Source organism: Melospiza melodia, chromosome 15, assembly GCF_035770615.1.
Source record: "Melospiza melodia melodia isolate bMelMel2 chromosome 15, bMelMel2.pri, whole genome shotgun sequence".
Taxonomy (NCBI): Eukaryota; Metazoa; Chordata; class Aves; order Passeriformes; family Passerellidae; genus Melospiza; species Melospiza melodia.
In genome coordinates, this window is record NC_086208.1 from 5,143,795 (window position 1) to 5,161,621 (window position 17,827).

The following is a 17,827-nucleotide window of genomic DNA, read 5'->3' on the forward strand; positions in this document are numbered from 1 at the left end:
ACCATCTACCAATTCTGTGGGCAACCAGTTCCAGTGTTTCAACATCCTCATGGTAAAAAATTAATTCCTTATATTTAGACATGCATTTTAGTTTAAAAACATCATCCCTTGTCCTATTGAAACATCTGTCCTCATCTTTCTTATAAGCCCCTTTAAGTATCAAAGGCCACATTAAGGTCTCCCAGAGCCTTCTCTTCTCCAGGCTAAACAGTCCCAGTTTAAACCAATTCTAGCTAATGGATAGTCAATAAAAGAGAAAAGGGAGTGATGAAAGCAGAAAAAAAGACTGAAAATAAAGGCTGGAACTTGCACCTGGTATCAGGTGACCCCTGATACAAGGCTTAACTTACTAATTAAGATCTGCAGCAAACCCAGCACATTAATGTTGGGATGTTTAACAATAAGGCAACAATGTGCTGAGAAATTTTTTTGAGTGCACAGAAGTCATCAACCATAAATTCCACTATATAGTCCACAGAACTTTTTATCATCTGAGATATTTGCACAGCATAAATACAACAAATGCATCTCTACACAAAATTGATTACATGTACATATAGAAAAGTTTAGAAGTTACAGGGGATCAAAGTTGGTTGGTTTTTTTTCTATCCCATGGGGTTTCAGCCTGTCCTACAGTGCTTGCAAAGAGCACATAAGATTTTCTTGCCCCCTCCTTCTACCCAAATCTTCCCATTGCAAGTCCCAAAATACATGACACTCTATAGTCCTAAACCCTTTAGCTCTAAAAGATGAATTCCACAGAATTTCTCTAATGCTCCTCTGGAGTGTCTTTATCCCTACTGCTACTTCACCACAGATTGCTTTAGCTTTCTTTTAAAAATCATATCACATGCAAATGACAACAAGTTTTCTGTTCCTCTCTCGGTACTCCCAAAAACTTTTTGGAGCTCTAGTTTAAAGAGATCACACGTGTGGGCCTTGGAGTCAAAAAGGGCTGGCAGTAGGTACTAAACTTTCTCTCTTGACACAGAAAATAACCCTCTGCTGGGGCTATAATTCATTGACACTAAGAGGTTTTATTGCACGAAGTTTAACCAGTTCTTCCCACACAGCTATTCTCACCCACTGCACTCATTAATCAGAAAGCCTTTTAAATGTTATCTAGTAGCAAGAATTAAGCAGTTGTGTTTTGCACATCACGTCCCTCAGCTTGCTCTTTCATTTCCCCTTTTTCAACATTATCACATTATGTTCACTCTTCTTATTTGCTTTTCCTCTTCACAAAGCTCTTTAAACAGCTGCAAAGGGGGAGGGACCACTATGCTCACGAAAATTGCACTTTGCAGAATGCTTCTGTCAGGTCCTACTGTCTGTCTCTTTCCAGGCATTTCATACCTCCAAGATTCAGGTTTGCTTCTACATCTCTTGCCTGTGCATCTCTGCCAACAGAGCCTATTGCCAGCTGTCTAAGCTGAAGAACAGTAATCCAGTTCTTCTTACTGCCATGAGGAAAATGTACAGCCTCGTTCTCTTTGTGGTGGGCTCCTTTTGTCTGAACGGTAAGTGACCTTTTCTTTCTCCTATAGTTTCAGAACAGTCAGAGCTTTTGGGGGTAACAGGCAGGGCAGTGGCATGAGCTCACAGACAATTCATAACCATCACCTCAGGAGGTTGCTGACTTTAAGAGGATGTATAAAATTGATTATTTTAGTGCTGTTTTGGGCTTGTTTGGTATCAGCACATGCACTATGACAAATATGGACAGAAAGGTTGGATATAAAATTACATAACTGTAGGACATGACAATGATAATGACTAAATAATATCCCTTTAGATGCTCCCAGGATCATCTGTGATAGGAAAAGCAGCATATTGTACTGAAGGTGAAAAAATGAACCATGACATGATCCGTAAATATGACAGATCTCATCCTTCTACCATTATTTTCTCAAGTTCATATATTTTGCCAAGTTCATACTTCCTAATTTTTAAAATTAGAATGGAAACAGTTTAAGTTGTCATATGTAAATATATGCTACAAAAAGATATAATAGTTATGCCTTTTAAACAAGAATATTTCCCTCAGTCTGTCAGGATTTCTTTGATATGTTTTAGCCAACACAACAGCCTGACAGCAGCATGAAATAGTGCATTTAGCATGGGAGCTTCTTCCCATGGAGAGGCTCCTCTGAAGTGCTCTGAGAGAAACTGGCTGAAACTAAACCAAGATCCTCAGATCACACCCTTCCAATTTTTGTCTATTCATTCCACACTTGTTTTGTTTCTTCTGTCTCTGAAAGGCAACTTCAGAAAACATCTGCTTTGTGACAAAAGGAGAGTGAGGGCCCACTTTAGATTTTTAAATGATACATTTCTAAACCCCTAAGTATTTCCTTTATTTGCATTAATTGCAGTGTAAAAATTAAAAACCTTTAAAATACAGTAAATTCACTGCTACTTCCATTGGAACAAAAATATTTCAAATCAGCATGTGTTCTTCTAAGAGATTATGAAAATCTTTTTGCTTGAGAGTATGTTGAGAAGTAACAACATCATGAAGTTATTTCAGAGAAGATAATGGGACTGCTTCATTGCTGCTTCTTACTTGTTCTTTACTAATTACAGATGGGAACTTGGTATATCACTTATGTGTGAGAGAGTAAAGGATTAAAATGGTAACACATGCTACAGTGTTATTTCTAAACAAATATTATTTCAACATTTATTATGAGAACTGAGTTCAGAGAAACACTAGAAATACGTCTTATGTTACATTTTGAAATGTAGACAGTAACAACAGTGAACTTGCCTATATCTCTCAGCATTGCTCCTTATTCTTTTCTGTGGAAATCACTCCAATGAATGTGTTATTATGCTGGAATCAAATGGGATGTCTAGTTATTTCATTTTATGTATTTAAATCAGACTATGTAAAAAGGAAAGTCTCCACAAGTTTAGTTTCTTTTGCTGTGAAATTGGAAGCATCTTGGTGCAATTTTTTTTAATGCTCATAGTCCTACAGAGCAAACACACTTACTGAGGAATGTGTACTGCAAGGTATGTGGTGATTGCTCTCCCTGAAACAGAGCAGATGTGTAGCGGGTTCAGTGAAGCTAAAATCATTTCCACAGCTCAGGATTCACCCCAATGGGCTTTATTTATTAGTGCTTTCAGTACACAAAGATGCTCCACTCCCAAATTAGGACTGCTTAATCATTGTTGTTAAAATAATTTCTCTAAAAGCATCGGTCTACCATCTGCACCATCTCTGGTGATTACTGCTATTTGGAAAAAAAAGAAATAAAACCAGTTTATGGGGAAAACTGCACTTCCATTTCTTCCAACCCTGAGAGGAAAAAGAGACGTTTCAAAGGCCTGGCTACTGACACACAATACACATAAAGATGAAACTGGATGCCTGGTAATTTTGTTCCCATTAATTGCCATCTGGTTTATATGTAGATTGTTAATGGAAAGTAGACTGTAAAAATTAGACAAGAAACACTCATTTTTCGCCAGTATTTACAGAGATTGGTGTTTAACAAGTTTCAAGGCAGTGCAGGGCTGACATCTAGTGGTGTATGATACACGTGACAGCAGCCCCTTTATTTCTGATTGCTAAGTTACAAAGGCTGGAATTTTATAGAGGATCATCCCTAGAGAAGGAATGCCTTCACTAAGAGCAGATAATAATTTCTCAAAGGGATTCATTGTTGAATAAAAATTTTTTTATAACTAAAGTCATGGTTTGTCATTAACCCACACAAAGTTTATTAACAGTGAGTACTTGGAAATCTAAGCTGTTCTCATCAGACATGCAGACCCCACACCATGTTTGGATTTGCAGACCAGATGACTGTGATTGCTAAAAGCACGTTTCAGAGTAAAAACTAATTACAAATCCAGAATTAGCTTTCTGCAAATATTCTACAGTTCCTACTCCTTACTCCCCATTTAGCAAATACTCTCTGTGCTGGAATATCCAGACAAAGGCAGCAATGCAGTGAAAACACAGTTAGCAATTCAAACAAGAACTCACATCTTTGCTAACAGTATTCAGTAACCACTGAATGAAACAAACCAACTGACAATTTATATTTGAATTATAGCCTTATGTTTACATCACTTACATATGCAACAGTGGGAATGTCTAATAAAAAAAAATCTACTATCAATAAATCCAACACAAAACTCCACCAAAGAACGCAATAAAAAAACTTTAACAGGGATTCTCTCTTGAACTACCATAGTATTTCTAACCTATAACCACAAGATTCATTCCTAGAACATGGCCCTCTTTTCTTCACAGTATCAAATTTAGCTTTTTCTTGATTGCTACACACAAGGAAACCACCCCAGAATCTGAAGCTTAGCAAGATTCAGCATAGCTCTAGCCTGATAAGCTTTTGATTAGGCACCTTGCACTGAGAACAAATGTCATATTAAAATATCACGTGGTATAGGGTTTTTATAATGACTTGCAGGGAGGTACAAAGCAAGTATAAATCAAAAAACAAACTGACCTAGCAAACACAGATACATTCATCCAAATTTGTTTTCCCAAATGCCTTGGAAAGTACTTGAAAAACCTATTCTGAAGAACCATGTTAGAGTTAAGTATAGATGAAGAATTTGGGCTACCAGGCCACAGTCCATGCTGGTCTTACAAGAATTAAATCAAGCCTGGTGTTGACCTCAACATTTCCACAAAGCTTGAGTGACAGTTGTGCTTAGATGTGAAATCTCTGATAATCTTTCCTTTTACCTCACTCCACTCTCTCACTGGATCAGAAACAAGAAGGTCTTAGGGTATTTAGGTTCTGAACCCAGGTTGGATTCAGAAGAATTTGAAGTTTAAAGAGAGACTTGTTCAGCCTCTCAACTTGCAGCCCAGTTCTCAAGGAAATGTGGCACCTTCTAGACATGCACACAAACTTTGGCTGCTTATTTGATCCCGATCTTTTGGTGTCTGCCCTTCCCCAGATTTCATGGATATGCTACAACACAAAAAACCCCAAAACAAATTAATGTACCACAAATTTAAAATACTTGCATAGCCAGTGTTTTTTACTGTGTGAAATTGCTTTGGGAAATAATGAAGCATGTATGCTGTAAGGACACTGCCCTGATTTCTACAATGTCTAGAGGTGAATTAGGTGAGCTGAATTGGGTGACCTTTTCTATGGAAGAGGTATTCTATCCATTGCATTGGAACCTGTGTGCACTAACACAGTAATTTCATCAGCATCTCAACCCAGACCTTCCCAACACAGAGCACAGGGTGTCTGGCTCAGTTCTGTCAGCAGGATGTCACCAGGACCTTGCTCATCAGCATGGTCAGGTGGTCAACAGCGGTTTGAAAGTCCACTGGGGTGACTTTAAAAAGCACACAAAGAACATGAGAACAGAATAAATGACCCTGGGGTTGTGCCAGAAGCTGCTCTGCTCCACAGGGAATGTTCAAGCTTGTTTGATAGTAAACTGTAGATACTGTATTTTGTAGTCACTGGACTCCAGCTTTGGCAAGGATTTACAGTATTTGTGCTGGTCCACAAATCAGGTTTTACTTCCACATAAAGTAAGTCTAATATACTGCCTAGGGTTTTCAAATTTTGAAACAGAAACATCACTAGCTACTAGAGAGTCCCCAGACATTAAAAAATTCTTTATGACTCCTAAAGCTTATCCCCTGGTTTTCTCTACATAAAGCAGAGTCTTTAAATTTGTATGTGTACCTGCAACTCAGTCTCCTACAGCACTAAAGAGAGAAGTGACAGCTGGATCCCCCCTTTGGATCATAGAATAATTCTTCCCCTGCTATCAAGAGGGTGGTTTGCTGCCAGTTTCTATTTCTGAGTGTAATCCCAAAAGGATCTACCAATTTGAGCTCCACATTTTATTACAAAAAACCCTGAAAGGGATCTGCTTTGATCTGTGAAAGACAGTCAACTTCAGCAGAACAGATATCAGTGCAAGCACTGTGTCCTCCTGTTCACACAAGCCTTTAGAAAATCAAAAGCTGTCATTATTTCCCAAAGATGATCTGATGCACAGATATTCTGTGAGCCCTTCCTCATGTCACTTTAGTGTCCCTTCCATAATCCTGTTTTGTGATGCTTTACAGGAAGCATGGCAGCAGATGCTGAAGAAAAACTAATGAACCACCTGCTGAGTCCTGACAGGTACAATAAGTTAATTCGACCAGCTGTCAACTCCTCCCAGTTGGTATCCATAGAACTGCAGGTTTCCCTGGCACAGCTCATCAGTGTGGTAAGTTCAAATTAGGCTATGCCTTTACATTCAATACTACCTGCACAGCTCTCTAATTAATAGTTATACTGGCATTGCTACATCTCTGCTCTTTTCTCATTTGTGTAACACTATTAATAGGCAGAGCCCATACACACAATTTCCTGGTTTTAGACCTCACAATGGAGCTACAATGGGGAAACCAGTCTGTGCCTAAGCTTTGAAGTCCCAGACCTTCATCCAATAGAATTCCATCTAGCTAAATTCAAAATCATTCCACTGATTTCAGTACAGCTACTCTAAGTTACCCCAGGTCAGGACCTATCCTGGATAGTGCTCACCATCCACCATCATGGAATGCTAATCCATCTTCTACTGAAGTGCTTCAATGGCCTGAAAACAAGCTACAAAGCCACATCCAAATCACATGACATATCAGGCATATTAATAAAGAACACTGGAATGTTGTAAAGAAAAACACACATTAGTTCTGGCTGGAACAGCTTCACATGGTTAAAGTAATCCTCATGAAAGCAACTCCTCATATTCAATAACAATTACTTCAGTGGGTCTAAAAGACATTTTCACCCACAAGGTTAGTATGTGTTTGACAGTTATTACAAGGTATAAACACATCTTTACTAAGAGAAGTTAGCATTAACTGCAGTGGGAATGAGAGCCAGTATATAAGTGGGAATAATTTCCTGAACTGGACTTTCAACTCTGCTGCTCTCCCTGAGAGAGACAGAGAAGATACAGATGACTGCCTCCTGTCAGAATTTGTGTAAGGGCTTGTGACTGGGCTGCTGCAAACTTTTAGAGACATAAAGAATGCATATTCTGAAATTCAAAAGGAAATGAGAAAGACTCTGTTGGAAGGTAAGGGAAACTGTACAAATTGCTGAAGTTTCATACAGCCATGCAGACTGGATATAATATATATAGATAGTCATAGATGTAAATACATATACACTCAGGATTCAATGCCATGTATACCAGATGAATCTAGTTAAGTGCTCTCTCTCCTGAGGAGCTCCATCTGGACACAGACAGGACACCTTACATCCTGCACTACCACCATGAGCACAGTGTCCCCTCAGACTGCAGATTCTGGGCATAGAAAGGGAGGTGTCTTGTTCCAGAGGTCCTGGTGATCAACAGCCTAAGCAAGGTGGATGAATAGGCAAAGACCAAGACCAGCACAGCTCAGTCCCTATTCCTCTATAGCCTCACTCTTTGAGCAGAATAAAATTAGGCATCTTGTTGGCTCCAACAACCTCCAGCATTTTCAGGATCAGAGAATTAACTCATTTTCCTGCAGAAATCATCCTGACAGATCTTCTACAGAGAGGTTTCTCTTCTGGACTGCTGTCTAGAGACATGGTATACATGGCAAACCTTACACCAACCTCACACAACCTCATATAGGCCTCCCCGATGGTAAACTGTCCCTTCTGTTTCAAATCAAGGGTGGAGAAGAGGGGTGGGGTGGGATAGGAAACCAGCTTAGCAAGGTGGTGGTTATTGTTTCCAAATAACTGCATTCCTGCCATAACTGTTGTTGTTAAAAGGCATGTGGAATTCTGCATTTATGGGGTTACTACTTATCATCAGTATGTGTACAAGACTGGCCATCGTTCCTCAGAGAAATGTCTGCCTTGAAATACACTAGACAAAATCATGCTTAAAAACCCACTGAATAAATCTTATTACTGCAATGAAGTGAAACATTTTAGAGGCCAGTTTTTGTCTCTGTTTTTTCCCTGCAGAATGAACGGGAGCAGATCATGACTACGAACGTCTGGCTGAACCAGGTAACAAACCCACAGAGAAATGGCTCTTGCAAAGCACAAATACAACTGCTCTCACTCCACCACATGATTGTTTTGTTAGTGCTGCTCTGGACACTCCCATCACTACTGTCCAATTCTTCTCTTAGGAGTGGATTGATTATCGGCTGGCTTGGAAGCCCTCTGACTATGAAGGAATAAATAAGCTGAGAATACCTGCAAAGCACATCTGGCTGCCAGACATTGTGCTTTACAATAAGTAAGTAAAACTGGTGTGGCTTACACAGACAATGAACAAAATTTTAACCAAGGAACAAACATCAGAAATGATGAAGCAGGTCTGGTAAAATTTTAAAACTGAATTTTAGATAGTAGCAAGTGTATCTGACTGGGCTACTGGGCTCAAAGATAATTTTCAACATCAGCGCTCTGGTTAAAGAAATTCCAGCAGAGCTGGAAGGTGTCTGCAGCATGAGCAGCTACAGCACAGGATCCATGCCAAGGCTCACAACTGAGACAGATTTCTATGAAAATAGACTGTATGGAAAGAATAAATTGTAGGTATAAGTGCAGTTGCAAGAAGACATCTGGAATCCTATCAGACTTCTTAGGGGCTGAGATACAGTTTTGTTTTCTTCTTCCCCCACTCCTTCTTCTACCACAGACCCCAGGACACACATCTGTTACAAAGTTCACACATACCATAACTCCAGGAGTTCATATTCATGTAGAAAACCCAAATTATATTCCATTTTCGTAAAGCATTGAAAAAATTCATTATATGAATACATAATAAATCTGTCAACATTTGACCCTGTTGCTTTATAGTACTGAGAAAAATATTGCACTTCAGTTCGTCTTTCAAACAAAGGAATTGACAATTTTGTTTTGCTTTGGTTTAAGTTCTAGCAAAACCTTGAAGTGGATAATAAACTTTTTTTTTTTTTTTAATAATCAAAATTTATACTTTTATAATACTTTGAAAACCAACGAATTCATGAGCACACGATGATTTATGAACATATACAGATGGGAAACCCAGGAAGTTTATATATAACTGAGTTAAGTCCTTGGAATCCTACTACTGGAAACCAGATTTGATGAACACTTAAATCTAATGCATGAGTCACAAAATAATTCAGCCAGTGGATTAGGATGTACTCTGCCTGCTCAAAGCTTGTTCTGGTAAATTGTGCCTCTGCCCTCTGCTTCTTTTTGCTACTGGACAACTGATACCGTTTAATAGCTTGTAAAAATAGAAAGGAATAGTTTCAGAAGGTTTCTTAAATGCACAGGAACAAGCCTCACTGTATTGGATTTCTACATTAGTACAAAGCTTCAATTAAATTTTAGCTAAAGGACAGCCCCATGTAACTTCCTGCTGCTGGAGCACAGTTTCAGAGGCATCAGTCAGTTTGAGGTGCTCAGGAAAACACAAAGCTCCCCATGCCCACAGCTCTGTCTGGGACCTGTGCAGAGGGCTCTGGGAGTGCAGCCCAGCCTCTTCCCTCCACTGAGACAGGACAGTCAGCACCACAACTCACATACTCCCAGCCCAGGATTCTGCCCAGCATGATGGCAAAGGTAACTCAGGGAGTACAGATATGTCAGAACTAAGACACAATTCATTTCTCAAAAAACAGCTATCTCATTGGCAATGAACTAATGACCCCTATTAGTGGCTGTAGCCACTCACTTCCACATCTGGTTGTTTCACTGTCTGCATGAATTAGCTGCAAAGGTCTCAGCTCAGTGCCAGGCTCTCACTGCCTCACCCAGGTGAGCCCTTTCCAGAGTCAAACCTAACTGACTCAGACACATGTGCCAAGCCTTAGTTATTTGTAGCATTTCCCTGCTTAGGGAAAAAAAAAAAATCACCCTTAGCACTGAAATAACGATTTTCCATGATGCCTGGTCAACAAACACTACCCCAGGATACTTAATGGCTTAAACAGCTCTACCTTGTTGGCCCACACTGTTGGGCAGAAGATACTTCTGATTGATAATGATCTTCTCCCTAAGTTAAAGGGCCCATCAGTACATAGAAGACTCCCCTGGTGGAAATTCAGCAGTTGGAAGAGATACAAAGCCAAGATTATTTGTGGGCACTAAGAACGCTGTGGCTTGTCTGTTCTGGTTTTGTAATAAGTAAACATTAACTGGAGTGATGCAATAAATAAGCCATATAATTACATTTCCTATGCCTACACTCTCCCTGCATTTCTAACTAATGCAGCTCATCCTTAATTCCTTGTCCAAGTCATTTAGGAGTGTTGCTCTGTGTTCTTAGCAGCAGCTACACTCCAAATCGAAGGTACCTCTGCTTTCACATAGGATGATCTCATTTTTGCTTAGCCTTCAGACATGTAGGAAGCTTTAATTATTTGAGCAAACATTTACAAAACACATTGATTTCTTTGGATGAAACAGAGGTGTATATTTGGTATTGAATAATAATTTTATAAGTTTTTTTCTGTAAGTAATGGATCAAAAATCAACTATCTGATTGGGAGAAATGCATACATTAATCTCCCTATCAAGTTATAACTCCCTACAGCATAGATTTCAGAATAATAGCATTACTAAACTTTGATTCTCAGAACAACTGGGGCCCACAAGATCAAGAATGTCAGACCTTTTCTGGTTTGAACTGTTTTTCCTCCTAATATTTTACCACTTTCTCCCCTTTCTCTTTTCTCCCCTCCTCAGTGCGGACGGCACGTACGAGGTCTCGCTGTACACAAATGCCATTGTACTGAACAATGGAAGCATTCGCTGGCTGCCACCAGCCATTTACAAGAGTGCCTGCAAGATTGAGGTGAAGCATTTCCCATTTGACCAACAGAACTGCACCCTCAAGTTCCGCTCCTGGACCTACGACCACACAGAAATTGATATGGTGCTTAAGACTTCCACGGCGAGCATGGACGACTTCACACCAAGCGGAGAGTGGGACATTGTAGCACTCCCAGGAAGAAGGACTGTAAACCCTCTGGACCCCAATTATGTCGATGTGACATATGACTTCATTATTAAAAGGAAACCACTTTTTTATACCATCAATCTTATCATTCCCTGTGTGCTAATTACATCCTTAGCCATCCTAGTATTCTACTTGCCTTCAGACTGTGGTGAAAAAATGACTTTATGCATATCTGTGTTGCTTGCCTTGACTGTGTTCTTGCTGCTGATCTCCAAAATTGTCCCTCCAACATCTCTAGATGTTCCGCTGATTGGCAAGTATCTCATGTTTACAATGGTGCTGGTGACCTTCTCAATAGTGACCAGTGTCTGTGTGCTCAATGTCCACCACAGATCTCCAAGTACTCACACTATGCCCCCTTGGGTAAAGCTGGTTTTCCTTGAAAGGCTCCCGGCCTACCTGTTCATGAAGCGCCCAGAAAATCATTCTCCACGGCAAAAGCCATGCAACTGCAAAAAGACAAAAGCAGAGAATCCTTGTATGGAGGCATCTGACTTCTACAAGAACTCTACCTATTTTTTGAATACAGCTTCTGTCAAAAGATATGATATGAAACTCTCTGAGACACCCGACAATGTCAGCAGCCATCGGGATTTTAGGTTAAGAACAGGCGCGAAATTTTCTCCTGAAGTGCGAGAAGCAATCGATGGAGTCAGTTTTATAGCAGAGCACATGAAAAGCGATGACAACGACCAGAGTGTAAGTAAAAATGAGAAATCCTTGTCCTTCCAAAGTTCATCTTCTGTCCTCCTCTGTAACATGCTATTCCTCAGAAAGCATATTTGAACCCTCTAGCTATTGTCAAGATTTTAGAGAGATTCGAGATATAGCTCATAAGAGGAAATAATTTATGCAATTAAGGAAAAGCAATTTGATAACTGCAAATAGTCTCCTGATAAATAACATGGCTATTTCAACAAAAAGAGCTTGCTGATTGCCCAGTAAGTCATGAAACACTCTTAAAAAAGCTTTGTTGTCACATTCAAGTGGTGATTGGCAGAGGAAGAAAACAATATTCAGTTCCAGGTTAGAAATAGACCATTTTTCACCATTGTGAATCAGTAAGACTGTGATTCGATCCATGGTCAGGCCAAGCTAACCGAAAACAATGTTCAGTGTTCCTGCAGCTCATGCATTCATTTACCTAATGAATGCCCAGAAGGAGAATTTAGCAAAATTGGTAGAAGCCCTTTGCAAACACCCTCTCTAGACTAAGACACCTGCATGTGTTTGGCAAACACCATAGGTAGGATTAAAAACCTCAACAGAGCTGACACTTCTTTCATTATTTATATATATACCAGACTCATTAGGTTAGGAGAAATTTATTTTTAAGCCATGCTTTATTTAAGCTGTGCTGCTGCTCTATTCCCCTGCCCTACTCACAGGCCTGTCACTAGCACAATAGAGTTGATAGAAACACTGAATAACACTTGGAAAATTCAGGTGGGTCACAGGTTTTATTTAGACAAGCACCCACAGTTGGGAAAAATCATCCTCATACTTACCATTGTCCTCTCTCTAATCCAGACCACAGTGAGACTCCAGGTTCTCTATTCCTGTTGTGCTTCCCCTCCCTCAGTCAAACAAATTAAATAAAGTCTGGTTTCTGATCTTGCAGCAGTCCCTAGAGGAGCATGCTGCTGAGTAGTTCATGTTTCCTATTAATTGAAATTACTGTCAATATAAATAAAGAAGTTCACCTATTAACATTAGACATGAGCTTGTAAACATTGAAACTGACTGAACAGAAGCCGACTTCATAGTGCAGGAAAAGGTTTTCTAGTAGCTCAGAAATTCTTGCAAGGATGTATTGCACACTAAAAGATCTACAAAGTTTTCACTTGGTAGTAAGAACAATTTTCAAGAGACTTTTATATATTGAAAATCCACTTACTACTTTTCATATGGGGTCCTCTGATATTACATACAATTTTTCTAGATTCATAACTTTATTCTCTGCTTCCTTGCCTCATCACAATGGTGTGATAACAACTGTTCATATACATTTATATGGTCTGATTGCAGAAGCATTCAATTCCCATTAGCAGCAGTGGGAATTAAAAGTGTGCACTGAAGGAAAAATATGTAATGGTCTAATATCAGACATGATTCAACTGACAAGGAGGATAAAGTCACTGATGTGAAGACATCCCCTGCGTAACCAGAATCAATGAGAGAGGAAAAATTATTCCAAATGAAGATTGATATATTTCCCTCAGTTGGTCACTTCAGTCTGAGGCAGAATCTAAGGCCATGACTTTCACAGACAACACATGCAGGGCAAAAAGGCATTTTAAAAAAAGCAACAGTATTAATATGCATTAAACCCGATGAATAAGATGACTGCTGATAAGAAAAGAACTCTGAAGCTAACCTTGTTTAACAGCAGTAAACACCATCTATTTTTGCCCACTCAGATTAATAGCATTTACAATCTAAAATTGAAGAAAAAAAAATCCTTAATTGGATTATAGTGTGGGTCCTTCAGGGCTGGCACCACACCAGGCAGACACACTCAGTATCTGATGCATCCAAGAAAGCTAAGAAATATTTACTGTATTTTTCTCCACTGCTCAGATGTGTTGTAGGAGAAAAATCCTTCACCAAGCCTAAAGCCAGTTTATTCCCTGAACTTTGAGATAATTTCCTTTTATTTTGATAAACAAAACCTCAGCATTAGCGAGAGGAAGACCAAAAGAATATGACAAATTACTAATATCTTTAATTGGCTTTTTCTTCCAGGTCATTGAAGATTGGAAATATGTTGCCATGGTAGTGGACAGGCTGTTTCTCTGGATATTTGTCCTTGTTTGTGTCCTGGGGACTGTTGGATTATTTCTGCAACCACTTTTTCAAAACCACACTGCTGCCATAAACCCTTAGCTATTATTTTAAATGTCAATACTTACACAGACATTTGGTCTCATTCTGCTCTCAGTTCCCCTTTGTTAACTCCACAAAGGTGCCCAGTGAGTTGCACTTACATCCCTTAGAGTAGGGAAAAGGAACATAGAACTTGATTTACTGGGATAGGAAAAAACCAAAACAAATAAAAAACTACTTTTTTTCAGTGAGTCCAGTACTTCTGGTGATATCTTGCCCTTTTTTCAATTATTTGAAGTCTGAACATTACAGTGAGAGATTTTTGCTGTACAAGATGTCATCCTGGCATCATCATCATCATATTATTATGTATTTTAAATACATTGCCTTAGGAAGGATATTTTCTTTCCTTAGAATACTGCAAGTTCCATATTACAAAGAAGGTACTGCTATGAAATTTCTTCAAATGCATCAAAGTTATTTGTGTCTGATTTATAAAGAACTTGCAAGTGGGTATGATACTTACATCTGAACTGAGAAACAGAAACACTTCTGAGGTAGCTACTGAAAGGTTTCTCAGCTTGCCATCTCTGGTACCTGATGGATTAACAAAGGCCAAATTAATGTATGATAAACAAACATGTATATAATACTCTGTTTGGTGATGAAATAGAAATAAACCATAAAATTTTCCTTTATATAGATTTAGTCCTCAAATTGCCTGCAAGTTTAACAGCTCATGTATCTGGGGCACAAGCACACTTTAATGAGTCTAAGGCTACGAGCACAGGAAAGCAATGGGAGAAGACAATGGTGAAAGGCAGCAAGAATGAGAGGACATGTGAGCACACACAGACCTGTGTGCTCTTCTGGAGAGATTTTAATGTGGATTTAAGTATAACCCTCAACAAATCAGCTAGGGAAACACATAGAGTTGCAAAGTTTTTGGCAAAGGACAGATTGAGGCCCTAGACCCCCATCACAGGACAATCCCACCACAGTTTGTTCCAGGTAACCTACAAAAAGAAAAGTGGGCTCCTTGCACTTTTCAAGTGAAATCAATCTCAGTTTTTCCTTGGGGTGCTGTGGACACACAACAATTGTATCACCATTGGTAAGTACAACTAACACCTGGTAAACAAACTTGAAATCCACTATTACTTGTGAAGGGGATTTGAGGCTCACCTGTCCCAGGGGAATTAGTTGACACCTAAAACTGTGTTCTTCAACAAGCCACAGCTGAAGACAGTTCCAGCCCTACTTGACTTCATCAAGACCAAGCCACATTTTCTACCTAGAATTGCCATTCCCAGGCAGCCTCAGATAAGTACAAAGATTTAGCTGTGTATTCACACCTTTGCAATTTCTCTGAGCAGCTGCAGGGCTGCATTCACTCCCTCCCAAGGTGGCTGAACCCCTCCTGCACCAGTGGCACACCCCATCCCTGAGGCCTGGGAGGGTCCCTTGGAGCACTTCAGCAGGGCTGGGTGCCTGGCAGTCTGAGAAGATGGTGTCTTGGTTTGGAAAGCCAGGTTTGTGCTAAGGTAGGCAGAGGCCGCCCCTGAAATGGAAAATGTTAACCGCCCCCTCCGAATTGCTATAAATTTTAAATTAAGGGGCTCGTGGGCAAAATATATGGGAGCAGGAATAACAGTTCTTTACTAGGAAGAAAAATGAACAATGCAATAAACCAAAGCAACCCTGACAGAGTCAGAACACAACCTGACACCCTGTTGCTCAGGGTGTTGGTAGCAGTCCAATTGGAATTGTGGCTGCAGCCCTCCTGCAGTGTCAGGTGTGATTTGTTGGACCAGGGATCCTGTAGAAAGGTGTAGTGGAAGAGGCAGCTGTTCCTCTGGGAAATCCAGAGGAGAAAGCTGTGCTGGTATTCCAGAATCTCCAGATTATATCCAGGTAGCAATGCTTGGCTCCTTCCTCTGGACTTACATCTCCCAACGGGATACTGTAGTTCTGATCAGCCATGCAGTGTTTCACATGCAGTGAAAGGGAGGAGTGGGTGTGGAAGAGACAAGGAAAACTGCCCATTTAAGAGAAGAGAACTGCCATACAGATGGTAAATAGAATACAATTTGTTTGGCAATCCAGGACAGATGGGGAGAAGGATCACAAGTGGGGTGGGTGAGGCTGCCTTCAGCCCCACGTTAGAAGGAGGAAGGGTTCACACTGTCACCCTCCCTCCCATTCCCCTTCCTCTAAGCACTGTGTCACTCACACAGACAGGGCAGGGAGGTGAGGGATAACTGTGGGACTGCCTGCCCCAGTGATGCAGGAACACCCTGGGATCACCAGATCCTCCTGGCACAGGGGGGCAGCCCCCTGGCCATCTCCCCAAACATGAACTATTCTGGACACTCCCGTGATGACCACTGGGTGGTGCCAAGTTTAAATGGGTCAAACGGCATTTCCCCACCTCAAATGTTTCCTTCTCCTTTTCAGACCTGGAGAGTAGAGCTGCTGCTCTGCAGGCAGCTGTAACAACAGCTGTGAGGTGAGATGGGGCACAGACAGCCCCAGGAGCAGAGTGCTGCTTTCCCCAGGCAAGGAGCTGCTGCTGTATTAGGTTACATCCCAACCACAGGTGCACACATGCCCCAGCTGCTGAACAGCTTTTTCTGCTTACAGAGAAAGCACCTGGGAAGCCAGAGAAGCTGCCAGCACTGTGCAGGCAGTGTAAAGGTGAAAGCCCTTTAAATATCAAACCAATGCTGAACAGGGACTCTGAAAGAGGCAGTGCAGACTTAAACACTGCAAGAGCTGCTGCACACTCCCTCAGGGCAGGAGGGAGAGGGACTCACCCAGCCAAGCAGCCATGGATGCAGCAAAGCAGCTGCAGCCCCCCCTGCAGAGCACAGACCCCTTTCTGCTGTTTTCAGCACCAACAGCACTTTGGGCTCTGTCCCACTCTTACCCCATTACTCTCCTACCCAGCTCCCTCCTATCCTCCCCCTCACTGCCTGAATGCATCTGAGATGAGGCCCCAGGTGCTCCCATCTCAGAACTGCCCTTATCTCTATGAGCAGCAAAGACTGATAATGCTTGGCTCTGTAACTGCAGCCTTCAGCTAAATTATCCTCAGCATGGACAAAAGTTTTAGAAAGGATTTGGCAGCTCAGTTAGCAGCTATCACAGAGTCCAGGCAGTTGAAGTCCTCAGACTTGACAAACCCAGAAAAAGCTTTCAAGAGGCACATCACTGGCCCCAGGGAGATCCCTGCAGAACCAGAGCTCCTCATCCAGGAAATGCTGGGCTCTGGTGCTTTTCATACACTGTGGCCAGCTTACTCCTTTTTAACCATGAGTGAAACAATATACTCTTTCCTAGTTATGTTCATGGGAACCACCTCTGTAGGTTTAGCATTTCCAGATCTAATTTAATCCATAGCAAACTTCAGAATGAAAAAATTCCCCCAAACTCCTAAAATTCTGAAAAAACTGACCTCCTAAAACTGCATTTTCCAATTGGCAAATCCTATTTTTGCCAAACTCTGGACAGCACCACCTACATAACAGATAGAACTGCTCCCAGTTTAACTTGTCAAGGAATTACAGGGTTTTCTGCTTTTATTTTTTGGCAAGATTTTAAAACTAAAAGACTAGAGAAAAGGAAATATCAAAAATGTCTTGCGGGCAAATATGAATATGATAATGTCCCAGTTCATTGAACAAAATAAACTTCAACATTTCTACTTTTTAGGGGTTTTACCATAATGCTTTCCATTAAAAAAAAAAAAAAAAAAAAAAAAAAAAGTGGACATTCAAAATGTATTTTACACTAAAATTTTTTAATGGTATTGTGCAACCAGTCTTTGCTTCCCTACAAGTGAGGAAAAATCTCTGTTTAGTTTCCCTCCATTCCCTACCATTACAAAACTCTTTAATCCTGAACCAATCTTGCCTTTCATCAGAACATGTAGAAATTCCAACACCACCACTCACCACCTGCACTCAGATACATTTACTGGGGACTCTTTCTGCACCCCTGCAGCCACAGCAAACTG

General features: G+C 40.6%; 1 protein-coding gene across 1 annotated transcript; it reads left to right on the forward strand.

Annotated features, from left to right (window-relative positions):
• The first annotated feature begins 1,322 nt into the window (after positions 1–1,322).
• CHRNB4 (cholinergic receptor nicotinic beta 4 subunit) lies at positions 1,323–14,507 on the forward strand. Its single transcript, XM_063170168.1, has 6 exons — positions 1,323–1,520; positions 6,086–6,231; positions 7,980–8,024; positions 8,150–8,259; positions 10,710–11,682; positions 13,729–14,507. The coding sequence occupies exons 1-6, from the start codon at positions 1,466–1,468 to the stop codon at positions 13,867–13,869; spliced, it is 1,470 nt and encodes a 489-aa protein (XP_063026238.1). The 5' UTR covers positions 1,323–1,465; the 3' UTR covers positions 13,870–14,507.
• Positions 14,508–17,827: the final 3,320 nt, after the last annotated feature.

Excerpts from the sequence above, each read along its gene's own strand:
- CHRNB4 (XM_063170168.1), top strand. The coding sequence starts at position 1,466 with ATGAGGAAAATGTACAGCCTCGTTCTCTTTGTGGTGGGCTCCTTTTGT. Across the intron at positions 1,521-6,085 it reads GGGCTCCTTTTGTCTGAACG|GAAGCATGGCAGCAGATGCT; the intron begins GTAAGTGACCTT and ends GATGCTTTACAG. Across the intron at positions 6,232-7,979 it reads TGGCACAGCTCATCAGTGTG|AATGAACGGGAGCAGATCAT; the intron begins GTAAGTTCAAAT and ends TTTTCCCTGCAG.